This window comes from Peromyscus californicus, unplaced genomic scaffold (assembly GCF_007827085.1).
Source record: "Peromyscus californicus insignis strain IS unplaced genomic scaffold, ASM782708v3 Scaffold_3__1_contigs__length_106647218, whole genome shotgun sequence".
NCBI classification, from domain to species: Eukaryota; Metazoa; Chordata; class Mammalia; order Rodentia; family Cricetidae; genus Peromyscus; species Peromyscus californicus.
The window spans coordinates 89,674,087-89,701,983 of NW_026294551.1; the positions used below are offsets into that span (position 1 = coordinate 89,674,087).

The 27,897-nt window shown below is 55.8% G+C and overlaps 3 protein-coding genes across 3 annotated transcripts; 1 reads left to right on the forward strand and 2 right to left on the reverse strand.

Moving 5' to 3' along the window:
* Positions 1–89: 89 nt before the first annotated feature.
* Positions 90–4,549, reverse strand: Mpg (N-methylpurine DNA glycosylase). The gene is made up of 4 exons (XM_052758884.1): positions 4,313–4,549; positions 3,050–3,259; positions 1,378–1,582; positions 90–527 (listed from the first exon to the last, which is right to left on the reverse strand). The coding sequence occupies exons 1-4, from the start codon at positions 4,496–4,498 to the stop codon at positions 139–141; spliced, it is 990 nt and encodes a 329-aa protein (XP_052614844.1). The 5' UTR covers positions 4,499–4,549; the 3' UTR covers positions 90–138.
* A 7,367-nt stretch (positions 4,550–11,916) lies between these two features.
* Rhbdf1 (rhomboid 5 homolog 1) lies at positions 11,917–22,224 on the forward strand. The gene is given in 19 exon segments (XM_052758877.1): positions 11,917–12,021; positions 15,661–15,801; positions 15,871–16,001; positions 16,834–17,005; positions 17,007–17,048; positions 17,376–17,585; positions 17,669–17,791; positions 17,864–18,021; positions 18,490–18,747; positions 18,826–18,937; positions 19,058–19,132; positions 19,217–19,378; positions 19,970–20,070; positions 20,197–20,260; positions 20,633–20,727; positions 20,938–21,013; positions 21,082–21,182; positions 21,292–21,445; positions 21,596–22,224. Coding segments are annotated over 18 exon segments (2,571 nt in total). The 5' UTR covers positions 11,917–12,021; positions 15,661–15,684; the 3' UTR covers positions 22,016–22,224.
* Positions 22,225–22,889: 665 nt separating this feature from the next.
* Snrnp25 (small nuclear ribonucleoprotein U11/U12 subunit 25) lies at positions 22,890–26,060 on the reverse strand. The gene is made up of 5 exons (XM_052758885.1): positions 25,842–26,060; positions 24,817–24,907; positions 24,123–24,228; positions 23,467–23,541; positions 22,890–23,183 (listed from the first exon to the last, which is right to left on the reverse strand). The coding sequence occupies exons 1-5, from the start codon at positions 25,881–25,883 to the stop codon at positions 23,126–23,128; spliced, it is 372 nt and encodes a 123-aa protein (XP_052614845.1). The 5' UTR covers positions 25,884–26,060; the 3' UTR covers positions 22,890–23,125.
* Positions 26,061–27,897: the final 1,837 nt, after the last annotated feature.

A 27,897-nucleotide genomic window follows, 5' to 3' on the forward strand; every position in this document is an offset into this window, starting at 1 on the left:
CCGATGCCAGACATACTGGGTACCCAGGTTTTCTGACCTGGATGAAGAATTAACTTCATGCACACAAATTCTGGCTGAGACTTGGACAGTTCCCCACAAACAAGATATTTATTCTACTTTTAAACAATAAAAAGCCGGTCAGGCTGTTTGCTGAGGTTGATACATCTGTTCAGCCACTCTATCTACCACACTGACCCATGGGCTGCCCTGGACATAGAAGCGCAGGGGCTTCTGGGTCCACTCCCCTGCATGACCAATGCCTATGCGAGCTGCTGCCACCACAGCTGGGCTCCTGGACTCTAGAGGGCCATGTTCCAGCCACACAGCCTCATCTTGGGCCAGGTCTCGCTGGTCAAAGCTCTTATCAATGGCCAGGGCCTGGCACAGCTTGGAAGGACCACTACAGAGCTCATGGTCCTTGAGGGTACGGCTGACAGGGCTTTTCCGGCGGGTGTTGCGAAACTGCCGCATGGTCTCCAGGCCCTCCAGGGGCTCTAGTGCTCTCAACAGGACACAAGCCCCAGCCCCTGTGGGACAGACAGACAGCCTGGAAGTAAACTTCAGACCTCCTGCCATATCCAGTGTTACAAGGGTGCTGCTGTCTTCCTGCACATGTAAACTGGGGAGGGGGCTAGGAAGAGAACCCAGGTCCTCTGCAAAAGCAGCCACTGCTCTTAACCACTGAACTGCCTCTCCAGCCTCCTCTTGTGATCTTTTGATGTCTAGTCTGCCATAGTGTCACTCAGTATCAGCTTTGTGGTAAGCATAGAGCCAGTTCCCTCCAGCTCCCATGGCCCCTGCACTGGACACCTTCAACTTTCTGCTACGGACAACCACAGCTCCCTGCATCACAAGTACTTGTCCAACAAACCAAGAACCTTTGGTGACTTTGGGCAAGCAGGGGGGTGCTCAGCACATAGATGTTGAGATATGCCAACCACGTTCCTAGCCAGTGGTGGCTTTGGCAGGATGGTACTGTTCTTCAGGCTCAGAGCAGTGAGAACACAAGGCTACACGCTTGTCATGACAGAGCTGGACCCCAGAGGAGAGCCGGTTTCTCCCAGGAGCACTGCACCAACATCCCTCCATAAATGCTGTCTGGGGCCAGAAGGTCCTATGTGGTTATTACAGGGTTTCTAGCAAGCCTTTACCTGCTAGATGCTAGCCAGTTACGGTAACTAAATGTGTCACTAAACAGTGCTCGATGTCCCCAAGGGGGCAGAAATGCTCCTGGGTAAGAATAACTGAGCCAGATCCCATAATAGGACTTTTGGCAAGGCTCCTGTAAGAGCCCAGCTCACCCCCCAAACCCTCAGTCTTCCAGGGGCACTGGCCAGCTGCTAGCCTGTCTGCTTCCCCAAGCCCAGCACCACTAACCTTGACTGGAGACATTCAGGCAGAAGTACATGCCATAGATGAGGTACACATACAGGGTCCCAGGTTTCATGAACATGCCTCGGTTGCGGGGAGTCTGCCGGCCACCCCTTGAGTGAGCAGCTTCATCTTCTGGCCCCAAGTATGCCTCAGTCTCCACAATGCGCCCTCGGAGTTCTGTTCCATCAGCGAGTCGCCGGACAAGTACCTGTGGGCAGTGAGTCTGCTCAGACAGTAGGGATGGGGGGCCACCCACCTGGGCAGTCCCCACCTAGACCTCCTCTCTTAGGCTCAGGATGCACCAGGAACCCAGGCCCAGCCAGACGGAGCTGCTACCTGGCTCCTCCATTGTGCCTCTTCTTTTGGTCTGCTCAGAGCTTGAATGCCGCTGTTTAGGTCAGCAGCCCTTCTTGACCAACTATAGTTGTTTTTCATTAAGGGTTCTGACCACATCTCGAGATTCACTTGGATTCACTGTGCAGGTTGACCTCACAGTCCCCTCAGTGGTGTCCTCTGCTTTCCCACATCCTCTCCCAGAGTTCCCTTGAGAGCCTTAAATGTTCAGTGGCCCCCAGGGGTCCCTACACAGCTTCCTGAGATAGTCCAGATTCTGTGGTGTGCTTATTAAGCTAGGCTAGCCACAAAGGATCTCCATGCTCAGACTGTGCCCACTATTGCCAAGGCTTTAATGAGAAACAGGGCCAGCAGGGCCAGCTCATGCAGTGCCTAGTCTGGTCCATGGTCTTAAGAACGGCCAGCAGTCTTAACCAGGGCTCATAGAAGGATTTCAGGATCCAGCCATGTCCCTCACATCCTTAGGTTTGAGGGGTTATTTGGCCAGAGGGCACCTTCATCTCAGTCCAGGTAGACCCATGATGCCTCAGGGTTGATGTAACAGGCAGGGAGAAGAAAAAGAGGGCCAGTGCTTGCCATGGAAGCCTGGAAATCCTTCCAGGAACCCAGAACACTGAAGACAGGGATGACTGTTTTGGGAAGAGAAAATGGTCAGGGAGTGTCCCTTTACTAACTATACTCACATGCTCCCATGTCTCCAAGGGGCATGCTGGGAACCCCAGTTGAGCTGGAGGGAGCTCCTAGGACTTTCCTGGTGGAGGGCCTGGGAAGGCAACATGCCATAAGGGAACAAGGTAGGCAAAAGTGGTCCCTCACAGATGCTGGGGCCTATACTGTCCATAGTCCTTGTAAACAACCTGTCCTAAGGGGATTTCAGATAGAACAGTCCCTATTTCCCTGATGGGTAAGGCTAACAACATACCTATTGTTACTGTCAAAGCAGGACAGTTGCCAGTAGCCCTGCTACCTCCACCAAGGAACACCACTATCAATATTCTTATTCTTTTTTTTTGGTTTTTCGAGACAGGGTTTCTCTGTGTAGCTTTGTGCCTTTCCTGGGACTCACTTGGTAGCCCAGGCTGGCCTCGAACTCACAGAGATCCGCCTGGCTCTGCCTCCCGAGTGCTGGGATTAAAGGCGTGCGCCACCACCGCCCGGCATATTCTTATTCTTTGCAGTGATCCTAGACAACAGCCAAACTATCTGGGGCCAATGTGAACAAAGCAGCTACCCATGTGAGCACAAGGAAGGCCGAATTAGAGACGTGAACAAGTAGTGACCCGACTAGGGCTCCTGGAACCTGCACCTGCATTTATATTACCTGTCCCAGAAATGCACGGGCCAGGGTGACTGCTGGCTGGTCAAAAAACTCTGGTCCCAGCCTGGAAGGGTGGTCCTCTGGGCTGGAGAAGTAGATGCTCCGCTGGAGGCCCAGGGTTGAGGGTGGCCTCTCTTTAGGGATCTGCTGCTGCTGCTGCTGCTGCTGTGATTCTGCCAGTCGCTGCTTTTTTTGCCCAATCTTTCGGGAAAGCTGTAACAGGAAAAATACAAAAGCAAGCGTGCCTGCCTGAGTTTCTTTATCTGCAAAGTGGAGTGTCCAATGTGTGGGTCATTTCGAGGCATAAACAGAATGCTCCAGCTAATACAGCCTCAGGGGCCTTGGAACATGGTGTGGGTAAGGACAGGCTGTAGGCAGTGCCAGGGTGGGTTGGGTGGGCATTCTTTGCCCACAGCTGCTGTACATAGAAGAAACTAGAGTCAGGAGCAAAGGGAGAAGGTGGGTGCCTGAGTTTGATACAAAAAGGCGGGCATTTTCTGATTCCCATACATTGTATCATCTTCAAGGAAACTTGTTTCTGGAACCTGGCTCTTGGTTCCTAATCCTGGCCAGAACTTGGGCAGGGCCTAGCAGAGAAACAGACTGAGTTTGTCTTGTCATTGTTCAAAAGATAGCTCATGAGGCTTCCTCAATGCTGGCCAGAAGACCTGACACGCAAGGGTGCACATGGGGATGACCACCTGCCTGGTCCCATTGTAAGTGCTCAGGGTATAATCCTGCTGGCCCCCAACTGACCTGACTGCTTGCATATAAGAGTAACTAGGAACTGGGATAAAAAATCTATGAGTCAGTAAATCACAGCAGGCCTTAGTCTACCAAAAGCTGGGTAAACAAAGTAGGGACATCTGACTACATCCTTCAGCTATTGTGGTACAACAGAAGGGGAGTGAACCTGGGGCCAGAGCCGAGGCCTGCTCTCAGCCCAAGCTGGGCTTCAGCTATGACCACGGCTCCGTGGCTGGTTAAAGAGCCATTACTTTTCTTTAAACAAAGTTCCATGTAGACCACTCTGGCCTTGAACTCCTGATCCTCCTGCTTCCATCCACTTCCCAAGCACTGGAAATACAGGCGTGCGCCACCACGCCCGGGTAAGACCCATTATTTTTATCTGCTGTGCTGACGTCCAGGTTGGACCGAGGCTGCCAGGCTGCCGGGAATGGATGCTGACGTGACCGTCTCTGCAGCCCGACCCACTGTGCCAGCTCGCCGTGGGCTCAGACTCCGCGACGCTGCGCCCCCTCTCACCGGCGCTGGCATCTGGCCGGCCTCACGACGTCCGGTCACTCGGGATCCTGCTCTAGCATTCCCCGGGCGGCGGGCTCGTCCAGGAAATAGAGGCTGGTCGGTGTCGGGAGGCAGGGTCACGGACACCGGTTTTAGAGCTCCTCTGCGTAAGCCCGCACTCAGAACGGCCCGGCCGCGGGCGCGCATCTAGCTGCCTACAGGATGCACCCGGCCGCCGGAAGCGCGGGGAGGGCGGGGACAGGAGCCTGCGCCTGCGCAGAAGGCTCACAGCTCGAGTGTGCGAAGAGGCGGAGCGAGGAGCCTAGGGGCGGGGCGAGGCGAGGCGAGTTGAGGATTTTTCTTTACCTTCACCACTCGGGCAGGAACTCGGTTCCCCAGTCCGGTTCTATGCCAGTGGCCCGACTGCCATCAATCCCGCCCCCGAACCTGGACTGAATTTTAGAGAGTCCCAGGCCGGAAGGCCTTGCTTTGCGACGGGCTGGGTCACAGCGGGTGGTGTTGGTGCTGTGGAGAACAAACACGAGGTCTTGGAACCTCAGACCGAACTCTGATCCTGGAACTCTCCTTCTCCAACCTTATGGGGTGGGGTGGGGGGAGGGCTGGAACTGAACGGAAGTCGATGCCTGCCCCATCTGGAGGCCCCTGCCCTGGGTCATCACAGCTGATAAGTGGAAGGAAAGGGAACCCCGCCTTGGCAGGAGACTCCCACCACCCCACCCCACCCCACCCCACCCCCACCCCCACCCCGATGCCTGGAATTGCTGCGAAGAGGGCTCACCACCTAAGCTTGGCCAGCTTGTGGGGCAGGACCAAGGCTGCAGGGACCTGGAAATACCCATCTAATTGGGTGACAGTTGTCCTGCACCTCTAAGGACTACCTCTCCCGGACTTAGGCCTGATACCCACCCTATCTGCAGCCTCTCAAATGAGATTGTGCACCGGTGGAAGAGAGTTGAACCTTGAAGGGGAAATAACTGGATTATTTGAGGGAAGGGAGGTCTTGGGACAGGGTAAGCTGCTCCACTCCAGCTCCGTGGCACCCTACACCCAGCGGAGCCTCCTTCACCCTCTTCTACCGTTCTAGGGGGGAATCTGGGTCGGTGGGGATCTGGGTTGGTGGCAGACACAGTCCTACCTTCCCCATTCACACTTTGCCCCTGCCTTGTCAAAACCCTTGAGGGCTTGTCAGAGCTGTCTAGCATGGAAGTGCAACTAACTGGGTATGGGATGGGAGATGCTAGACAGGACAGAGGGACAGGCCATGTGTTTGTGACCCTTAGATGATCAAGGCACTTGGCCCAAGGAAGGCTAGGCTATCCATCAGAACTCTGATCCCCAACTGCTTCTCCACTGGCCAGCTCAGGCTGGGGCTCAGCCATCCCCTCTTATGGGCCTCAACCAGGACTTCCTGAGGAGGGAGGGGCAGCCTCTCTGCCTGGCTGCTGCCTGCTGGAAGTCATCCAGCTGTTTGTGGCCCTCTGTGCCGTTTCCGGGGGTGGGGTAGGGGCAATATGTTGTAAATCTGAACTAATGAGATTGGCCTGGATGTGGCTTCCACCCCCTTCCTCCTTACCCCCTTCAGCCATTCCGTCCAAACAATGACTCTCCCTTCCGGTGGGAATAATGCCCCTTTCCAATCTAGGAGGGGAGCTAAGACCCTAGCTGGGTTCTTGTCCCCTGATAAGGGCATTCTGTAGACTCCTAGAGAGCTATCCCATCCCCATCTTTGGGTGAATGACAAGCTCCTCTGTTTGGTGGGGAGCCTGGCTTCTGCCCCAGGAGGAGGTGGGGGTGGTTGCCAGCATCCTCTTCTCCAGATGTTCTGGCCTGAGTGTGGGATTGTGCAATGTCTGCCCCCTCCTCCCCACTTCCTGGTTTGTGGTGCGAAGCTCCCACTGCAGGCTGGAAGTGTGGGGTTGGGCTTCCCTGCTGTGTTTTGCCAGGAGTAAGAGAATGTCCAAGAGGAAGGAGCCTGGGATCTCTTCTGTTTCCAGTGTATCTTACGGCCGGTTGGTGGCAAAGATGCCACTGGGAGACTCTTTGAAAGGGGTCCAGGCTGGGGTCGGCACTGGTGTGAGCTGTTTTGATCCCCCACAGGTTGTGGGGAGGTTGGAGCTGCTTCTAGCAGTGGTGGTGTGGGCTGCCAGTCCTTGCTAGCTGTGTAGGCTACAGATGCCAGGTTTCAGTTTCACCATCCCAGGGTCCCGGCCCACCGGCTCAGTCTCCTTTCTAACATGGGTAAAGCAGGAGCTGGGTTGCAGCCAGCTGGCTCTTCCTCAATTGGAAACGCTCACCCTTCCAGCAGCTTCTCAGCAGAGTGGCTGCTGACATCCTGACAGACCTCAGGGGCTCTCTGTAATGGGGGGCGGGGCGGGGCGGGGCCTTTAGCGTTCCTTGGGCAGAGAGGGCAGCCATTGGGCAGGCCAAGGGGAGGTATGCTGTCAAGGCTGCTAGGCTCTTGGCCCAGGAGCTTCTAGGACCCCCTTGTCAAGTCCTGGACCATGGGGAAGGGGGTTGCCTCAGAAATAGCTGGGGATTTCAGGCCTCTGGCTAGCCTGGCCCATGCTGCCTTCTCCCCAAATAGCCAGGGTCCTGGGTCCATCCGTCCATCTTCTTTCCCTATCGGGCCTGGAGGCTAAACTGAAGGTTCAAGCAGCTGTTGAGAGTCCTCAGGGATCCTATCCACACAGGTGCTGGCTAGAGTACTCACAAGACCTGGAGTAGTGTAGACGCCTGTCCACCCTGATACCTGTTCATCAGCTCCCAGAGTGTTAGGGAACTGTAGCCAACTTCCTGTTCTGCCTAGTCCATGAAAGTATGAGAGAAACCAGGGCCTGGGGTTCCAAGTACTGGGCTCTTCCACCCAAAGCACAGGTCAATAGGACAGGCAGGAGGTACTGGGATTGGAGAGACTGGATTCAGACCTGACATACGTCCACACTCCTGCTCACACTGTCCTCATGCCCTTGCTCAGGAGGCCAGGGTGGGTTGTGTCTGGAGAATCCTGAACCCATGTGCTGAGATGGGCATTTCTCTGCAGGGATCACGCTCTTGGGAACAGCACCTGTATATGTGGATGGAGATGACAGGGTTTGTAAGAGGGCTGTGGCAGGCTCCCTCGGAGCGATGGGATTGCAAGGCCTCTGGAGCAGTGAATCCTGGCAAGCCGTTTTTTCTGTCACTGTGTACAGACAGCTTCTCTGCGGAATGACTGCCTTGAGGTGACTCCAGAGCTGCTCAGCAGTTGAGAGTGCTTGCTGCTCTTGTGGAGGACTGGAGTTTGGTTCCCAGCACCCACATTGGGCAGTTCACAACTGTCTGTAACTCCAGTTCCAGGGGGATCTGATGCCCCTTCTGGCATCTGTAGGCACCTGCAACCACATATGCAGAGTCATAAATAAACATGGAATAATTCTTTTTGTAAAAAAAAAAAAAAGATAACTGGCGAGGCGGTGGTGGTGCACACCTTTAATCCCAGCACTCGGGAGGCAGAGCCAGGCGGATCTCTGTGAGTTCGAGGCCAACCTGGGCTACAGAGTGAGTTCCAGGAAAGGTGCAAAGCTACACAGAGAAACCCTGTCTCGAAAAAACAAAACAAAACAAAACAAAACTGACTCCTGGAGTAGGGGGGCATCTTTACTGTGAATCTCCTGTAGGGCTTCTTACAGCTGGGAATAGGTTTCTAGGTCTCAACATAGCTCTAGGTGGATCCCTAAAGCATCCATGGCAGGAGGAGGGACCTACAGATACCAGATGCCCAACTGTGCCCGGTTCCCGATTTTCCAGAAAGGACACCATCCAAGCTAGCCCAGTCTGGGCATCAAGACCCTGCTTATTCCTAGCAGGGGTCAAGAATGCTAGCTATGGAGACGGTCCCATCTCTGGCCTGGCATGTGTGGGCTACAGGAACCCAGAACATCTGCATTAGGATAGCCTCCTTCTCCCTCAGTCTGCAGCCACAGCTGAGGGTAAAGGAGCATTTTGTGTCTAGCTTACAGAGGAATGAGTTTCTGCACCAGAGGTGATGACTGAGGGCTGAGGCAGAGGAAAGAGGAGAGTGGACATACAAATGGACGGACAGAATGCTGCTGTCACTCTGCAAAATGGCTTAAGGGGTGGCAGGTGCAGTGTGGCCCTTGTACCTGCTGGGAAAGAAGTAGGGGAAGGGGTAATTGCTGACCTGGGGTTGCTGTGACACAGTGTATGAGTGTTAGTGTGCACATGTGTAAATACATTAGGGCAAGAGTATGAGCCTATGAAAGTGATTTGAAGTGCATGTGTGCGCACGTGTCTGTGCAAACAGGTGCGTGAGGGGTTGAATGCATGATTGTTTACTATGAAGGATCAGGAGTATGTGCATGAGGGAAGTGAGAGCTTCCCGAGCCTCAGTGATTTACCAGTGCCTGCCTTCCAAAGGGGCGTCCAATCTGGCCTTTAGGTGCCTCCCACTCCCACTCCCTTGCTCTGGGGCTCCCCTCCCTCCCTTCCCAAGCAGTTAGGGGCAGCTCAAGGGGAAAGCCGACCTAAGAGTCAGGGAAAGGCGAGCCCAGGACTGACGTTGATCATTGCAGTCACCAGCGAGCCCGACTCCCAGCCACAGGTGTCTCTGCCGGACGGCTGGCAGAGCGCAGCCGGCGGTCTTCCCGGAGGAGGCGCCCGGGGCGGGCGGCGCGCATTCCTCAGCCCTGAGTCAGGCGGCCGCCCCTCGGCCGGGCCCGCCCCCGGCGCGCACGCCCCTCGGCCCGTGGCATTCCCAGGCGGACGGGCCGGGCCGGCGCGCGGGCGGCGCAGGCAGGGACTAGGCGCGGGCGCCCTCCCGGCCGGCGGCGGCGGCGGCGGCGGCGGCGGCGGCCGGTGCAGACCCCTCCGAGGACCCTGCGGCGGTGAGTGGCGGCCGGGGTCTTGGCGTGGGGCTCAGGGCGGGCCGGTGCGGGGCTTGCGTTCTGGCGCAAGTGTCCGCCGATCGCTGCCAGGCGGTGCGCGGAGTTTTTCCCGAGCGGCCGCGGAGGCGGCGCGGCCCGGATTCCAGCCCGGCGCCCCACAGAAATAGCCCGTGGTCGGATCGGCGCAGCCTGGCGGGCGGGGCAAGCTGGGCACCGGCCTCACCGGGTCCCCGGGGCCGGAGGTCCTGGGGCCGCAGCGGCCCGGAGCGGCGCCTCGGCTGCCAGCCCTTCCCCCATGCCCTCCTTGCCCCCTGCCCCCCAAGGGTGGCATCTGAAACTCTGCGCAGAGCGCGCGACTTCGGGCCACCGGGTCCGCGTCCTCCCGGCTCACAGGAGTTAACAGCAGCAGCTGCGGGCTGGGGAGCTCGGCTGGGCCTGCTCGGCCCGTTTCAGCCCGGTTCGCATCAGCAAACCCGGGAACTGCCTCCAAAGACAGCTCCCGCCCTGTGCAGTGACCCGGAGGGCGAGCCGGAGGCCACAGTCGGGTTCTTGAAGTAGGCCTGGGCGCGGTGGGGTGACCGCGGACCCTAGGTGCCCAGGGACAGGCGAGAGGGCCTGTCTGCCCTGCTGGGAGCATGCTTGTAGAGCTGGGTGGAGAATGGTCAGGGGACTCCCCCTAGACTTTCTTTCCGCTCAGTTTGTCCCGATCACAGTTCCTGCTCCGTGTGCCTCTTGGGGTAGTGTGTCTGTCTGCGTGGGCGGGGCCTGGATTTGGAGGCCCCCAGCTCTGTCCTGGGAAAGCCCCCCCTCCCCACTTCCTGTTGAAGCAGGGAGAAGATTCTAGGATGAAACTGGCTTTTCAGGTTTAGACCAGCTAGAAGCCGGGGCAGTCCCAGGCTAGGTGCTCCCCACCTCCACGGGGCGAGCCTCAGCCCCTTGCCCCCGCCCTTAAGCCTGGAGGATGCTGGGGATCTCAGCAGCTGGCTGGTTCTTAAGAGGTTCCAGAGGCTGAGTTCTCTGCTACCAGGGTCATTCTGGGCAAGCTGGGTCCTTTAGAGATCTGCTAAGAGGGCAAGTGTGTCGGGTAGGCCAGACTGAAGGTACAGGTTCTGGCACTCTCCGCAGACCTCCAGGCAGCCTCCATGACTGGCCAGCTCCTCTGCAGGAGCCCTTTGGGGAAGTCTACTTGGGTGAGCCAGCCTTGGTTCCCTTGGGGAGTTGGTCTAGTGGCATTGGTTTAGGTCTCCATTTAAAGGACCGTCAGAGTCCTTCCCTCCTCTTACCCTAGCCCCATCCCTCTAAGCTCCTCACGGTACCCCTTTCCGGAATGTGAGTATCTCCCTCACCTCACTGGCATAGGATATTCTGCCTCAGGATCAGATTCTTGGCCTTCTGACTATTTTTTTGAGTTTGTTGTGTTTAGGGGTGACTCCCTCCTCCCTCACCTGAGGACGGGGTCACCCAGAGAGTCACAGCAGCCTCCCTCAGCCCCAGATGCTCTGCAGCCGCTGGATCCCTCCCACTTCCCTGGCAGACCTGGCCGAGGTGCTGAACTCCCTTGAGGTCCTGTGACCTCAGGCAGTGAATGGCCTCTGAGTTAATCTGTAAAATGGACGTGACTCCTTCCCTGCCATACTATATCAACAGGGTTAGTTAGGATCGGGTCTGAGGCAGGGGTCCTTGGCTTTTGATGACTGAAGCTGTTGTTGCAGACTCAGTTTACCCTCCCAAAGCCTCTCCTGTCTTGTCCTGCTTCCTGTGGTTCCTGGGAGGGGTTTCTGAGTTGTAGAACGTCGGGAGTCAGTCAGAGCAATTCTGGGGAACTCTGTGCCTCCCGCTCCATTCAGTGACTCAGCTGGACTGCAGATTGGGACCAGAAGTATCCGACTTAGTGGGCACTAATCCAGGGTCTAATTTACAGCTAACTTCTTACTCCAAGCCCCTTTATGACTGGGTGGCTTGGACAGGTCCCCTTTCCCCTCTGAGCCCCAACTGGATCAGTGATTTTGGCTGGCCATCAGAGACCCCTGGGCTGTGTGTGCTTTTGAGCTATGGCTGGTGGCTTTCCCCTGGGATGGCCCCTTTCCTCCCATGTGCTCCACCATCCCTTGTTCCCATGGGTCCCAGGGCTTCCTGCACCCCTAGGGCCTAGGAGTTTCCCACAGATTGTCTGCAGCAGACAATCCCTTGTTCTGCTGCACTCTGTGTGTGTGTGCTTCTCAGAGATGCTGGCAGGTGAAGGGGAGGGGCAAAATCTAGTGTGTCCTGGAGATGAGGGAGGACACTGCAGAGGCCTGTCCTGCCCCGTGCTGAAACAGGTTTCTCCTACGTGAAAATGGAGGAGCCAGAGCGGAGGTCACAGAGTTCCTTATGGTTCACAACAGGCCCAGCCAACACTCAATGTGATGCCATTTACAGATGGGACAAAGAGAGGTCGGGGGAGTCCCAGTAGCATGTGGTGATGGGCTAGCATAGAGGCTATAGAAAGCTGTGAGTCCCTCCCCCAGGGGCAGTTTGAGACCGGATATTAGATCAGAGAGAAGACCAGCTTCAAGTGGGGGTGCCAGAGTGTGAGGCAGCTGAAGTCCACACAGAGGATGCAGTTTCACACCAGCTTTGGGCAGATGTCTTGGATGTCTGTGCCTTATGGCTGTACCTTCCTGTACTCTACTTTTGCAGGACGCACCCTCAGGTCCTTCTCACACCTGCAGCTCCCACCTGCAGCTTTGCTGTCTTGTTTTTTGTTTGAGACAGGGTTTCATGGGGTAGCCTGGACTGGCTTCAAACTCAGAATCCTCCTTCCGGAGCGGAGTGCTGGGATTACAGGTGTGTAACACCTTACCTGGCGGTGCCTCAGCTTTGGCTGCCTTCTCCCCACTCAGGCAGCTGTTGATTCAGCTGCCGCTTATTGAGCACCTACTGTGTGCCAAGCACTTCCACCACCCCCTTTCAGATGAGAAAATGGAGGCTTGCCAGGTGTGGTGGTGCACATCTGTAATCTCGGCACTTAGGAGGCGGAGGCAGGAGGAGCATCAGTTCAAGGCAGTCCTCTAACTACATAGTGAGTCTGAGGCCAGGATGGGCTGCATGAGACCCTGTCTCAAAGAGTCGAGAGAAAAGCCCAGGCGTGCTCACGCTTGTAAGTGCTGGAGACAGTGGTGTGGGTATGGAGTTTTGGCTCATGCTGTGTTACCTGCCTTCTGGCTTCCTGGCTCTAACTGTACTGATGAACAGGGCTAGCCTGAAGGGTCCCCAGTTGTCCCACAGCAGGATCGACCCCTATTTCTTCGACAACCTCCCTCCTACTCTTCACACCATGTCCACGGACAGTCAGAGTGGATTCTGATGTGTGCCACTTCGGTAGCTCCCTGGTCCACCCTGTCCCTCACCCTCAACTGGAATCTCGCTCAAGCTGCTTGGAGCCCTGACAAGGCTCGGCAGCCTGACCTGACTCCATCCCACCTCCAGCCACTGCCCTGCCTTCTGACACTTCCCACTTAGTCTAGCTCCTTTTTGGGTGGCTCCTTATGCTTCTGGGGTGACTCATGGTGTGTGACCCCAGGCAGTCAGCCTCTCTCTCCATGGGCCATGGTTTCCCACTGCACTGAGGCCAGCAGAGGGGAGAGAAGGGGTTTTCAGGGAACAAGTGCCCACTGTGTGCCTGGGGGAGATCTAGACACTGCACCACTGTGGGCCGGCAGCGTGCTGCTCCTTGGCCTAGACTCTTTGTCTGGCCTGGTATGCCCCTCCCCCAGGCCTTGTGAATCCCACTAGCTTGAGGCCCTGTTAGGAAGAGAGCATCGGGTGGGGCATCTTGGGAACACAGTACTAGGGCAGGGTGGGCGTCCTCTCCCCAAACTGCAGGCCTAGAGTTGTGTGTGTGTGGTTCTCTTGGGTTTCCCTTCGCTGCAGCATGGGAGGTTTGTAGAAGGGGACCCCGGGAGAGCCAGATGTTTGGGCAGAAGCTGGTTGTTGGGTCAGGCTCCCTGTGCTGGGTCACAGGCCTCTCAGCTCGTGCTTTGCCCATTCACATTCACCCAGGCTGCTCAGCTGTTGTCTCCAGGTCCTGCTGAAGGGTCCTCTCCTACCAGAGTCCCCGCAACCCCACTCAGGAGAACGGGTGCTTGCCACCCTGTGGACAGCACCAGGGGACAGACAGCCCTGGAGGCCAGCAGGAAGCGTGTCGCAGGACTGACTGTGATACAGGAGAAAGGGAGGTGAAGACAGTCTTTGGTCAGGGAGGTGGAGCCGTGGAGATCAGTAGCTGTTGGAAATGGCAGCTTGGATTCCTGAGAAGGGCACCAGTTCAATGCCATGTAGACGTGCTGGGCACAGGTACCCAGCTTGTTGGGAAGGCCAGTCCCCAGCACTCCGCATTCTCTGTGGTCCTGGGAACACTCCTAGTCATGTTCCTTTCTGGAGCTCAGGATGGACCAGAGGCAGGACATGTGAGGCATCCTCCATCCTGTCTGGTACCTGTCCCTTACCCAGTGGGCCTCACAGGGCCCAGCCCAGCCTTGGGGGTTCACTGCCTTCCAGGCCTCCTTTTCCTTGATTGTTTATAGCGAGAATGGAGCCTCTATCTCCTCCAGACATGGAGAGGGAGAGCCCTGAATTGAAGCATCAGCAGGTGGGTTACACAGGTCTGTTCAGGTCCTAGATTAGGTTAGGATTTTGTGTCTTCTGCCCCCTGAGTCCTACCTCAAGGAGCCCTGCCTGCATCCTCAACCCTGAGTCCTACCTCAGGGAGCCCTTGCCTTCATCCTCAGCCCTGAGTCCTACCTCAGGGAGCCCTGCCTGTGTCCTCAGCCCGTTTTCATCTTCGCTTTCCAGACACCTGGGGCCCATCACTTGGAGCAGGGTCAGGTGTATATCTGCTCTGACTGTCCTTGTAAAGTGGAATTAAGAGTCCCACAGAGGTCAAGACTGGCCCGTCAGTCTTGAGCTGGGCCTTTCTGCACTGACTGGAACTTGGCTAGCCTCAAAAGCACAGGTATCTGCCCGTTTCTGCCTCCCAAGTGCTAAGTTTAAGGATGTGCAACAGTATGCCTGACTCAAATATATATATAAATTTTGAGACAGGGTCTCACTATGTAGTCCTGGCTGTCTTGGAATTCACTGTGTAGATCAGGCTGGCCTTGAATTCACAGAGGCCTGCCTCTGCCTCCCAAGGGCTGGGATTAAAGGCATGCACCACCATGCCCAGCTACACACACACACACACACACACACACACACACACACACACACACACACACACACAATCAGAGACTGAAGGACAACTTTGTGGACTCATTTTCCCCCTTTTTTTGTGGTTTCTGGGGATTGAATCAGGCTCACACACCAAGCACATTTACCTTCTGAGCTGTCTGGAGGGCCCACTTGTGTGATAGTTTAGGGCCTTACTATTCAGTTTTCCCCAACCTGTCCCTGCCTAGCAACTTCATGGCCTTTTTTGGCAATTGGCGCCACCTCGTGGTCATTCATCGTGGTGTCTGCTCCAAGGAATTTTTGTTTTGTATTTAGATGTGGTCTCACTGTGTACCCCTGGCCTCGAACTCATAGACATCTGCCTTTGTCTCCTTAGTACTGGGATTACCCTGCACCAAGGGATTTCTCTTTCTAAAGTCCTTTGGACACAGGCGTCTGGTACCCTGGCTATTGCTCTGAAGCCCCAGGAAGTCGTCTTTCTTTAAATGTGGGGAGTCTTCTGTGGAATTGATTGATCACAAACCCCACAAGTGTGGGGGTGGAGGTCATGGTGGTTAAGATGGCCTGGGACAGATGGGCTAGTGCCCTGTGCTCCTTTGCCCTGCTACTGCTGTGTGTGCACAACCCCACATGCTATCTGTGTGGTTTTCAGCCTCTTCTAGCTGCCAGGGAATTGTCACTACCCCCTGCCAAGCACCTGTAATTTGCTTTCTGCCCAACACACCAGGCACTTCCTTATTTAATAAGGCTGTTGCTACCCAGGCTTTAAGTTCAAGAGGGTGGGAGTCTCTACCAGTATGTGCCAAGCATCTTGTCTTACTCATAGTAGGCGCAAGTAGTGTTGCCCCATGGATTTCTCTCTCTCTCTCTCTCTCTCTCTCTCTCTCTCTCTCTCTCTCTCTCTCTCTCTCTCTCTCTCTCTTCTTTTGATTTTTCAAGACAAGGCTGTGCAACAACCTTGGCTGTCCTAGAACTCTCTTTGTAGACCAGGCTGGCCTCGAACTCACAGAGATCCACCTGCCTCTGCCTCCTTGAGTGCTGGGATTAAAGGCATGCGCCACCACTGCCTGGCTGTCCCATGGATTTCTATTGTTGGGGGACCTGTCTATGGTGAGATCAGGCACAGAGCATGCCAGCATATGGCAGGAGCTGTGAGCACCTCTGCTGGGCTGGTGCTGCTTCTTCTAGGTTTGGGTCCATGGTGTCCCTGGAGACTTGCCAGGGTTGTCACTCAACATACCCCTCCATCCCCAGGCCTGTCTCACCGCATCCGGAACCATGAGTGAGGCCCGAAGGGACAGTACTAGTAGTCTGCAACGCAAGAAGCCCCCATGGCTCAAGTTAGACATCCCAGCTGTGGTGCCCCCAGCAGCAGAAGAGCCCAGCTTCCTGCAGGTAGGTTCTGGCCACTTGGGGTTTTGGGAATTCCCTGGCCAGGCTCCTCACCATAACTCTGTTGTCTAGCCCCTGCGGCGGCAGGCTTTCTTGCGGAGTGTGAGTATGCCAGCTGAGACAGCCCGTGTCCCATCACCCCACCATGAGCCTCGGAGGATGGTGCTCCAGCGTCAGACATCCATCACACAGACCATCCGCAGGTACCACAACATCCTAGCTGTTCCATAGGCTGGGGCTAGGGCAGGGGCTGGAGGCAGGCATACAGAATCCCCTTTAGGAACTGGGGATGGCAATGGGAGGGGCAAAGGTCCCTTCCCTCTCAGCTTCCTCCTCCATCTTAATCCCAGCAACACTGCATCATCTTCCTGTTCTGGGGACCTATGGCTGGCACTCCACCTGCCACTCTGTTCCCCGGGCATGCGCTCTCCTTTCTCCCCACCCTAATACCCTGGCCCCTCACAGACAGGTACGCTTTGGGCGTGTCCACACGCTGCCTCTTCTGGGGCCCCGGGCTGCTTGCAAGGCCCTCCCACAGCGCCAGTCTCTCTCTTGGTCCTTGCTCAGGTACCTCCTGCAGGTCTTGAGTGTGTTGGTGTTTTCTGGCACGTGCATGTTATGTAGCCTCTTGGAGCTGTTGGAGTGTTTGACTTGACATTCCCTGGCTGTTCATGGCAGGGTCTGGCTGTGTTTTGATTTGCATGTCCAAAGACCATGACCACCCTACAGCTCCCGTTGCTGAGTTCTGTAGTGCCCTGGGGTGGTGGTGGCTGCCTGAGGCCAAGATCTCTCTCTGGACTCAGGGTTGGGTGAGGGCCTATGGGAACTTTCTGCTGACAGGCATGCAGAATGCTGCAGTGGGACTTGGGGTGGCCAGAGTTGGAACTGCCTTGTCCTTATAATTAGATGTTGCCAACTAGACCCAGTCCTTGGAGTGACTGGAGGCCTACCCAGGGGGTTGGCCTTTGACGCTCCCTGACTGGGGTAGGGGGACAGGAGACATGGCTTCCCCTTGCTGAGTCCTTCCCATGCCAGGGGGACAGCAGACTGGTTTGGAGTGAGCAAGGACAGTGACAGCACCCAGAAGTGGCAGCGCAAGAGCATCCGTCACTGCAGCCAGCGGTATGGAAAGCTAAAGCCACAGGTCATTCGGGAACTGGACCTGCCCAGCCAGGACAACGTGTCAATGACCAGCACTGAGACGCCACCCCCCACTCTATGTGGGGCCATGCCAGCTGGGCATGCAGAAGGTGTGCTGCCTCCTCCTGCTGCCTCCTCCTGCTGCTCCTCTAGGTGGTGGGGAGGGGCTGGGGGGAGAGAGAGTATTCCTCCGAGCCTGTGGATGGGAAAGCAGCCACAGCGTCTTAGAAAGGCTCCCGAGATAGTCCCAGAGAGGTAGCCTAGGAGGAAAAGTCGTAAGGCTGTACCAGTTCAGATTCAGGATAGCAAACCTCAAGGGGAGAGGAACCCCTCTAGGTGTCGTGGATAAGAGTGAGGCTTAGCGTGTAGGGAGCATTTACGCTTTTCGAGGAAGGCTTGCCTGGGTCTGTATACTGATCTAGCATCTTCTCCACCAGATCATAGACCCACTGGCCCGAGGCCGGGCCTTCCGCATGGCCGACGACACCGCTGATGGCCTGAGCGCCCCCCACACTCCTGTCACACCGGGTGCCGCCTCCCTCTGCTCCTTCTCCAGCTCCCGCTCGGGTTTTAATCGGCTCCCTCGGCGGCGCAAACGGGAATCAGTGGCCAAGATGAGCTTTCGGGCTGCTGCCGCACTGGTGAAGGCAAGTGTAGGGGCCAGGGCTGGAGGTGTGGGAGCGGGGCCCACTTCCACTGCCGGGTCCTGAGGTCACCTCCTTGTCCTCAGGGTCGGTCTATTAGGGATGGCACTTTACGAAGGGGACAGCGCCGAAGTTTCACTCCTGCCAGCTTCCTGGAGGAAGACATGGTGGACTTCCCTGATGAGCTGGATACATCTTTCTTCGCCCGGGTAAGAGGAGCCTGGGGTGTCGCCCCATCTCCTCGGTCTCTGGATCCACCCTGACCTCACATATTTGCTCAGGAAGGTGTCCTCCATGAGGAGCTGTCCACATACCCAGATGAGGTGTTTGAGTCCCCATCAGAGGCAGCACTAAAGGACTGGGACAAAGCCCCAGAGCAGGCCGACCTCACGGGTGGGGCCCTGGACCGCAGTGAGCTTGAGCGAAGCCACTTGATGCTGTGAGTACAGGCAGTGGGGGAGGGGTTTAGAGGGAGAGTCTGCCTCATTGGGAGCAGCTGGGCCCTTGGGTGCGATGCTGCAGTAGTCATAGCTTGGACTGATCAGGGAACTGGGAATCTAGCCTGACCACTGTGGGCATGAGGACCCAGGGGCAGGCACAACCCTAGACTTTGATGCCCAGCTACAGAAATTGCAGAGCCCAGGGGCTAGAGTCTAGATGAGAGGAAGACCATGGCCTAGTCAACACTGTTGAGATATACAGCCTCAGTCTTGAGGCTCCCCATTCCCTCCCTGCCAAGCTGCCAGGAGCTCACTGGTAAGGAGGGGAAGGAAGAGAGATAACTTGCTGGAGGTCTCCGCCACCCCTGGGAGGGCAGCAGAGACCCGGAGCAGTGCTCTGGTTCTGCAGCGGGAAGGCAGTTGTAGGTTCTAGGCAGGAAGTGAACGAACGTGCTGTTCCCCTCCAGGCCCCTGGAGCGAGGCTGGCGGAAGCAGAAGGAAGGTAGCACGTTAGCCCCACAGCCCAAGGTGCGGCTTCGCCAGGAGGTGGTCAGCGCGGCTGGACCCAGGAGGGGTCAGCGCATCGCTGTGCCAGTACGCAAGCTCTTCGCCCGGGAAAAGCGGCCCTATGGTTTGGGGATGGTGGGAAGGCTCACCAACCGCACCTACCGGAAACGTATTGATAGCTATGTCAAGCGGCAGATTGAGGACATGGACGACCACAGGTAGGCTGTGTTGGGATAGAGGCTGGGCTGGGGTGAGGAAGCCAAGGCAGGGATGTTCCTAATACCTCTGTCTCACAGGCCCTTCTTCACCTACTGGCTTACCTTCGTGCACTCACTGGTCACCATTCTGGCTGTGTGCATCTATGGTATTGCGCCTGTGGGCTTCTCGCAGCATGAGACAGTGGACTCGGTGAGCCCAGCAGCTCTCCCTGCACCCAGATAACTGGAGTCCCGGCTCTGGACCCTGTGGCCCGGCTCTGGGAGGAGGGAGGCCTCCAGATTTGATCCGATCTCACTCCCTACCTCCCAGGTACTTCGGAAGCGGGGCGTCTATGAGAATGTCAAATACGTTCAGCAGGAGAACTTCTGGATCGGCCCCAGCTCGGTGAGGACAGGGCTGGAGGAGGAGCTTAGAGGTGTCCCATCCGTCCTGGGTCTGAGGCCACAGCTGCTGTCTCCCTCTTCACAGGAGGCCCTCATTCACCTGGGTGCCAAGTTTTCACCCTGCATGCGCCAGGACCCACAGGTGCACAGCTTCATCCTTGCTGCCCGGGAGCGCGAAAAACACTCAGCTTGCTGTGTACGCAATGACCGGTCTGGCTGTGTGCAGACTTCGAAGGAGGAGTGTTCGGTGGGTCCCCTACGCTCCCGCTCTGTCTGCGCTGTTCACTCTTACCTTCAGATTTAGGCGTCACGGCGTTCTTTACTGTGGCTTTTGTCAGTGTGTGGTACCTCCCCAGGCCCCGTCATTCTTGCGTTTTACTCTCAGTTCCTGTGAAAGACGGTCATTTGACTTTAATTTGGTCTCGGTTTGGGCCTGCTCTTTTAGCACCTGTTTGGCGTTATAACTTGGATATTGCCTTATTGGATGGTGCAGGCCCAAAAGCGCAGTAGTTAGGAAGCCGAAGGAGGAGGAGGATGGCTAAGTTCCAGGCCAGCCTGGGCCACACTCCATGGTCTCAAGAGGAAAGAACAATGCAAAAGATTCCTCCAAACCGTGGCACCATAGCTGATGCCGTTTCCCTACTTCAGGGTAGAGGAAGTACCTCTGTGCCTCTACTGTGCCGTTGGGCACCTTGGAATACGCCCCCGTGTGTTTCTGGGGTTTTAGCCTAACAGCTGTGTGGAGGAAGGAGGCCTTTGATTCCTGACTGAGCCAGCACATTGCTCTGAACTGGGCAGAGCGTGGGATCTGACTAGGGCTGACCCTGTGTCCCCACAGTCCACGCTGGCGGTATGGGTGAAGTGGCCCATTCATCCCAGTGCTCCAGACCTCGCAGGCAACAAGAGGCAGTTTGGGTCTGTCTGTCACCAGGACCCCAGGTGAGCACTATTGATTACCCTCTAAAATACCTTTGGTATGTCTGAGGGGTGTAGAGGAGTCCTTGTTTTGGGCAGAAGGGTGACATTGCCATGGGACAAAGGCTTTAACCATGTGGGCTCATGCAGGGTGTGTGACGAGCCTTCTTCCGAGGACCCTCATGAGTGGCCAGAAGATATCACCAAGTGGCCGGTGAGCTGGGGTCTCGCACTTGCGGAAGGGGGAGGAGGCCACGCCCTACCCTTAACGGCGCTGCAGACTCTCACTGCTGGATCACCCATATCTTCGCACTGCCCTAGCTTTTGCCCAGGCTGTCTGTCCGACAAGGCTTGCCTCTGTGAGCAAGGAGTCAGGGCAAGAGAATGGCGTGAAGACTCGAGAGGCTAAGAAGCATGATTCTAGTTTGCGGGCGGCTCAGCTCAGGCTTTGGGTGTTACCTGCTTGAATCAAGGGAGGCCTGGTTTCCGAGTCTTGTCTTTGTCTTGGTCTCCAATAAGGGTATTAGGCCAGAGTTGGGTGTGTGTGGTAATGACCCTGACCCACTTGTTTTTCTTCCTCACTTAGATCTGCACCAAAAACAGTGCCGGGAACCACACTAACCACCCTCACATGGACTGTGTCATCACAGGCCGGCCCTGCTGCATTGGCACCAAAGGCAGGTGGGTGCTCCTGCGCAGCTGGCTTGGGGCAGCACTTTTCTCCCTCACTAAAGCCTGAAATAACTGATTCCAGCACCAGGGAGTAAGACTGGGCCAGTGAAGGTGGGTGGGGCTGAAATCTGCCGGGGTAGATTGGACAGGTACCCGTCGACCTCAGCAGCCTCCATCTACAAGGCTGGGCACCCTCCAAACCCTGGCATGACCCTCTAGGTGTGAGATCACCTCCCGGGAGTACTGTGACTTCATGAGGGGCTACTTCCATGAGGAGGCCACACTCTGCTCTCAGGTAGGCCTCGAGGGCGTGCCCCTCTTTGCCCCCGGCCACTGTGGAGGCTGACGGGCCGCTTTGCGCAGGTACACTGCATGGATGACGTCTGTGGCCTCCTGCCTTTCCTCAACCCCGAGGTGCCTGACCAGTTCTACCGCCTGTGGCTGTCCCTCTTCCTGCACGCCGGGCAAGTGGAACTGGGGGCTGGGTGGGGGAGTGGCCTCATTCCCCACGAGTGGCGGGCTAGAGGTGAGAAAGCTGTCACCTTCCTGCTGAGTGCCCCTCACTGCCCACAGGATCCTGCACTGTTTGGTGTCCGTCTGCTTCCAGATGACCGTCCTGCGGGACCTGGAAAAGCTGGCAGGCTGGCACCGCATAGCCATCATTTACCTGCTGAGTGGGGTCACGGGCAACCTAGCCAGTGCCATCTTCCTGCCGTACCGAGCAGAGGTAAGGTGGCTTCCCAGGGCGTGACCCCACCTGTGTGGAGATCAAGTGTGCTCTGAGAGGTGGGAGGGGAAGGTGAGGGCCTGAGCTCCGGCCGGGGATGGGGAGACGCTGCCGCCCCACTAGCTCACAGCTTCCGACCCCCAACGTCAGGTGGGTCCAGCCGGCTCACAGTTTGGCATCTTGGCCTGCCTCTTTGTGGAGCTGTTCCAGAGCTGGCAGATCCTGGCCCGACCCTGGCGGGCCTTCTTCAAGCTCCTGGCCGTGGTACTCTTCCTCTTTGCCTTCGGGCTGCTGCCCTGGATCGACAACTTCGCCCACATCTCAGGCTTCATCAGTGGCCTCTTCCTGTCCTTTGCCTTCTTGCCTTACATCAGCTTTGGCAAGTTTGACCTGTACCGCAAACGGTGCCAGATCATCGTCTTCCAGGCGGTCTTCCTGGGCCTGCTGGCCGGCCTGGTGGTACTCTTCTACGTCTACCCAGTCCGCTGTGAGTGGTGCGAGTTTCTCACCTGCATCCCTTTCACTGACAAGTTCTGTGAGAAGTACGAGCTGGATGCTCAGCTCCACTGAAGCAGCTGTGGGCACCCAGCCTCCCAGGGCTGAACAGATGGTGCTCCCTGAACACTGACCTCTTGTGCCTTGCTCGTCCCTGTTGAACCCCTATACTGCTGGACATTTATTACATGAGTTCCCACGATAACCTTCTAACTTGTCCCCCCGACGACCACTTCATGTGGCCAATAAATGAACTGGGAGCGTTTTAGCTGCCACTAACTTAACCAGAGCCTTTCCTGATTTCTGGCTGGGGCTGTGGGGAGAGGCCACGAAGACCTTGGACATACAATGCCCCATGTCAGTGGCTCTCAACCTGTGGGTCGTGACCCCTCTGGCAACCCTCCATCTCTAAAGATATTTATATTACAACTCATAACAGTAGCAAAATTATAGTTTTGAAGTAGCAATGAAAATAATTTTATGGTTGGGGGTCACCACAACACAAGGAACTGTATTAAAGGGTCGCAGCATTAAGAAGGTTGAGAACCACTGCCCTAAGTCAGAGACATCACTGGCTGTCACCTCTCTGTGAAGTTTTGTAGTGGGGCTAGTGGCCAGTATTGCGACATGGACCTGGGAGACACATGGCTATAGGGAACCTGTAGGTGGAGGCCTGAGTCCCCCACTCCCCCTCTATCACGTGCTAGGTCCTCCCGAGGCCCTGGGATGCAGGCTCCTGTTTCCCCACAGCAGAAACAAAGCTATCAGCTCAGCTTGTAGTATTCCATGCTGGGAGGCCATGGCAAGAGAGGTGAGCAGTGCGGTCCCAGGGCTTAGATGTGGCCTCTGAGACTTCAGTGCTCCCCAACACCAGTGTCTGCCCTCACCTCCCTCTGGCATGGGACAGATCCACCTCACCCACATGGAGTGGCTTTCTGATTTCTCCAGATACAAAGCAAACAGGTTTATTCTGTAGGCCAGCCCCACCATCATGTAGGATCTACAGGCTGAGTTCACAGGAAAAGCGAGGGACAGAGGAACTTTTCACGTTCCGAGGGCTCCAGGGCTCACGCTGACAGCTCCATCCGGGCAACCCAGGGATGCAGCTACCTCAACACCCTTTCCTGTGAGGACAAGGGGAGGGGGCCATCTTGCTGGGAGAGGTTAGATCACTCCGTCTGGGGATCACTTTTGCCTAAGCTTCTTGATAAAGGAAACCTCGTCTCGATTCCGGATACCATAACTGAAAAAGAGAAAGGCACAGAGTCTGACATACAGAAGGATCACCCGGGTTCAAGAGGGGTCAGGAGCTGGCTGGCCATCACCTTCCTCCTCCTCCACACCCCGTTTCCTTCTGCTGGGAGCACAGCAGGCTTCTTTCTCCGCCCTGCGTTAAGTGGGAGGCCCCAAGGAAATGCCCCCGGGACAGTCAGTCCAGCCAGGGACCTTCCTGTCACAGCCCCTTGGTGGAGCACAGGGCACCGATGGACCACAGACCTACAGCTCAGGAGGTGGACTAGACTTACTCTCGGAGCTTCTTCCTGTCCTCTGTGAGCTTCTCCCCAGCTGAGGTCAGATGGTACGTCCGCCACACGTACGACCTGCAAAGAAGGGACTTTAGTGATACACAGGCTATCCCCGGGAGGGTGAACTGGGCAGCTGAGACGGCAGAGGCTTGCGGCACACAGCCTGTGGCCCCCAGGACAGAGATATATTCCCTTTCTGGAAGTTTTCCCTACATGATGTATATGGTAGTCGCAGGAGGTACCGAACACATCTTGCTGATGAAGTAGGTGATACACTGAGAGTCAGATAAGAAGACACTCGATCCAATAGGAGGGAACAGCACCTTGGTGAGGAGGGAAGGGGGCCACTGACAGGTATGCCACCTATAACCAGGGAGACACTAAGGTGTCAGGTATTTCCAAATGAGGATATCCAGCAGTGTGGGTAGGGTGACATCAGTGAAAGGGTATGGTATGTTTAGAAAGAACAACCAGGGCAGGACCCTCAGGCACAGAATTACCCAACCCGAAAGCTCTCATGACACGGGACTGTTGCAGCATCGCTCCTTGGTAGTAGAGCATTGGTGGTGCACACAAGAGGAGCTGAAAGTTGCCTCCTCACAGTGCCCTACACAACCCCAGGAATGATACAGCGAAGGCACTTCTGCCCCACTCACCAGCTGATGTGCTGAATGCCTCCTTCCCGCTCCTGCTTGAGCTGCATGTATCTCTGGATAGCCTTCTTCAGGTCCAGGACCGTGGCATTCTGTACGACGACCACAGCTGTAACCATGGACACATAAGGGAGAAAAGCCATGTGGGAATCCACACACGAAGCCCCAGGCAATGGGAGAGAAAGCCAGGGCTCTGCTCTGTGGGGCAGGGTGGCTGTCTGGCTGTCCCAACACACCCAGGCATGGTCCGAGCTTCACAGACTAGCTCTGCTAGCACCTTGCTGCTGTGAAAGCTCAGGCTTAAAGAGAAGGACGGTTGTGGTCTGAATGAGTGGCCCCCACAGGCTCATATATTTGAGTGTTTGGTCCTCAGTGGAGCGGTTTGGGGATATTTGGTGTAGCCTTGTTGGAGGAGGTGTGTTATAGGGGCTGAGCTTTGAGGTTTCCAAAGCCCATACCATTGCAGTTAGCTCTGTCTCATGCCTGTGGATCAGGGTGTAAGCTCTCAGTTACTGCTCCAGGACCATGCCTGCATGCCTGCCTGCCTGTCTGCTGCCACGCTCCCTGCCGTGATGGTCATGGACTCTAGCCCTCTGGAACATGGATTCTAGCCCCCACAAACATTTTCTTTTATACGTGCCTTGATTGCGCTGTCTCTGTACAGCAAGAGAAAAGTAACTAAGACAGTGGTACTTACGCATTACCTCTCCATCCATCTTGCACACTCGGACTGTCATTGCTTGGCCATATTCCAGTGCGATCTGAGAGTTGACCTCTTCTAAAGTGACCTAGGAAAGACCAAAGGGAGGTGGAGATGCTGACCCAACACCCGCACAATAGCGAGAACCAAGCTGACAGTGCCCCCAAGTGGTGCCTTGTATTATGAAGGGCAAAGATACAGGGGTCTCGCCTACTATGCGTTAGGATTTTCTGTTAAAAAGTCCCCCAAGGTAGCAAAGGAACAGCGTTAGGATTTTCTATTAAAAAATCTCCCAAGGGAGCAAAGGAACAGGATGGAGACGGAGCTGCACAAGGGAAGAGCATCAGGCCTAACAATTCTGAGAGCCCTCTATCAAGGGCCTCAAGCCTGGTGCCTCAGGACTAGGTTGAGGCAGGGCAGGGGTGCAAAATTTACCAGTTACCAAAAACCAGTGATGACAAAAATAAATATTTTTTGTTTATTTTGAGGCAGGAATTCACTATGTTAGTTACCCTGGCTGGTCTGGAGCTCTAAGGGGGTCAGGCAGGCCTTGAACTTACACAGATCTGCCTGCCTCCGCCTCCTAAACGCTGGGATTAAAGGCGTGTGCCACCACTGCCTGGCGACACAAGAGATGTTTTAATAAGACACTGAGGGAAGTACAAGTTGAGAAAGTGGTGTAACTCCGTGGTAGAGCACTTGTTTAGCGTTCGAAAGCCTCCAAGTGTGATCCCCAGTTCTGTGCGCACACAGATGTTAAATTAAACACCCTTGACGGCCAAGGTTAAAAAGTACATTAAAGAATTACAATGCCCACGCATACTGATGCTTGAGGCAAATGGAAAAGACCGGTCACACTGCTCGTGAGTTAAAATCTTACTATTTGTTTAATCCTAACTTCTGACGCCTGTGAGGGAATGTTTTGGGGTCCCCTCACCCCAAACTTTCCGCTTAGGCGCAGAAGCGTCTTTCGCTGGTGGGACCACCAGTGCCCATCCACACCCCAAACCCCTGTCGCACACCTGGATCGGAAGGTCGCAGAGCAGCGGATCTTGCACCACCATGGCGAGACCTTCTTGGAACACATCCACGGCTTCGGAATGCGGCAGTGCCTCCTCCTCATCCTCATCGTCCTCAGGCACTTCCGGCCGATCCGCAGGCTCGGGGTCCTCCAGGGCTGCCAGCTACCGGTAGTGCCTCTCGCTCTTCGGTCGCTTCTCCAGCCCGCCCTGCCGTCCAGCGCGTGCGCAGTGATTGCGCCACGCCCCCGGCGAGGCAGCTCGGTCATTGGTGCACTGTGTGGCTTCAGTGACCAATGAGACGTGCGAGACCGCGGGGGAGGCTGGGAGCGTGCCGACAGCAGGCTATTGGCCGGGTGTTGGTCACGGTGCGGGTGCGGACGGCGCGGGAGCTGTATTGCAGTTCGTCGGGTCCTGTGTGGTCGAGCTGCAGTCAGGCTGCCCTTCTACCCGGGCTGGTCGTCAGGGAGGGTCAGCACTGCCACCGTTTCACCCAAGACACCTACCTGTCCCCCAAGCACAGCGTCACTCACAAAGTGACACTAGGAGATGGGCGCCTCCTGCTGCTCGGGGCCAGCCGTTGCTACCCGTGCGCCTTTGCCCCAGCCCGGTCTCAGGGATTCCTCCTTGGGCTCCATTCCAAAAAGTATCCAGAAAGGTCCACTTAAAACCTAGTGAGAGAGGCTGGCGAGATGGCTCAGCGGTTAAGAGCAGCTGCTCTTCTAGAGGACCTGGGTTCAATTCCCAGCTCACGACTGTCTGTAACTCTAGAGATCTGACACTGTCACACAGATATACATGCAAGCAAAACACCAATAGAATAAACAGATAATTAAAAAAAAAAAAAAAAAAAAAAAAAAAAAAAAAAAAAAAAAAGCCGGGCGGTGGTGGCGCACGCCTTTAATCCCAGCACTCGGGAGGCAGAGCCAGGCGGATCTCTGTGAGTTCGAGGCCAGCCTGGACTACCAAGTGAGTCCCAGGAAAGGCGCAAAGCTACACAGAGAAACCCTGTCTCGAAAAACCAAAAAAAAAAAAAAAAAAAAAAAAAGGCCGGGAGGCGGTGGCGCACGCCTTTAATCCCAGCACTCGGGAGGCAGAACCAGGTAGATCTCTGTGAGTTCGAGTCCAGCCTGGTCTACAAAGCGAGATTCAGGACAGGCACCAAAGCTACACAGAGAAACCCTGTCTCAAAAAAATCAAACACCGCCCCCCCCCCCAAAAAAAACCCCAAATACCTAGTGAGATGGAGCTGGGCGTGTGGCGCACACCTTTAGTCCAAGCCCTGGGGAAGCAGAGGCAGGCAGAACTCTATCTCTGAGTTCTAGTCCAGCCTAGTCTACAGAGCTAGTTCAAGGACAGCCAGGGCTACAACAGGTAAGTAAACCCTGTCTGGAAAAAACAAAACAAACATCCAGGCGGGACCCGTAGTCCTTCGTACCACGCAGGGTGGCAGTGCCAGGCTCCCATCTGCTCTCCACCTTCTCTGGTCTCCAGTCTTCGTGTTCTTTCTATTGCCTTTTTACACCAGTCCCTGTAATTGTCTGCATTTATTTCGTCTGTGCAATGTGTGTGCAATGCCCACAGAGGTCAGGGTGTCAGATCCTCTAGGACTGGAGTTATAGACAGTTATGAACCATCATGTGGGTTCTGGGAATCAAACCTTAGTCCCCTGGGAGGGCAGCCATGTCTCCTAACTGCTGAGCTCTCTCTCTCTCTCTCTCTCTCTCTCTCTCTCTCTCTCTCTCTCTCTGCCCAGAAGGCAGAGGCAGGAGGATCTCTGTGAGTTTGAGGCCAGCCCTCTCTACAGAACAAGTTCCAGGACAACCAGGGCTACATAGAGAAAACCTGTCTTGAAAAACCAAAACCAAAATCAAACAAAAAAGAAACTCCAGCCCTTGTCCCAAGCCTGTTGTATGCCTCTAATCCAGCATTTGGAGAAACTGAGGCAGGGGGATTTGTTCAAGGCTCACCAGGGTTGTATAGCAGAGATGAAGAAAGTAAAACAAACGGATTACACAGTGAGACCTTGTCTCAAACCAGATCAAACCAACCGACCAAC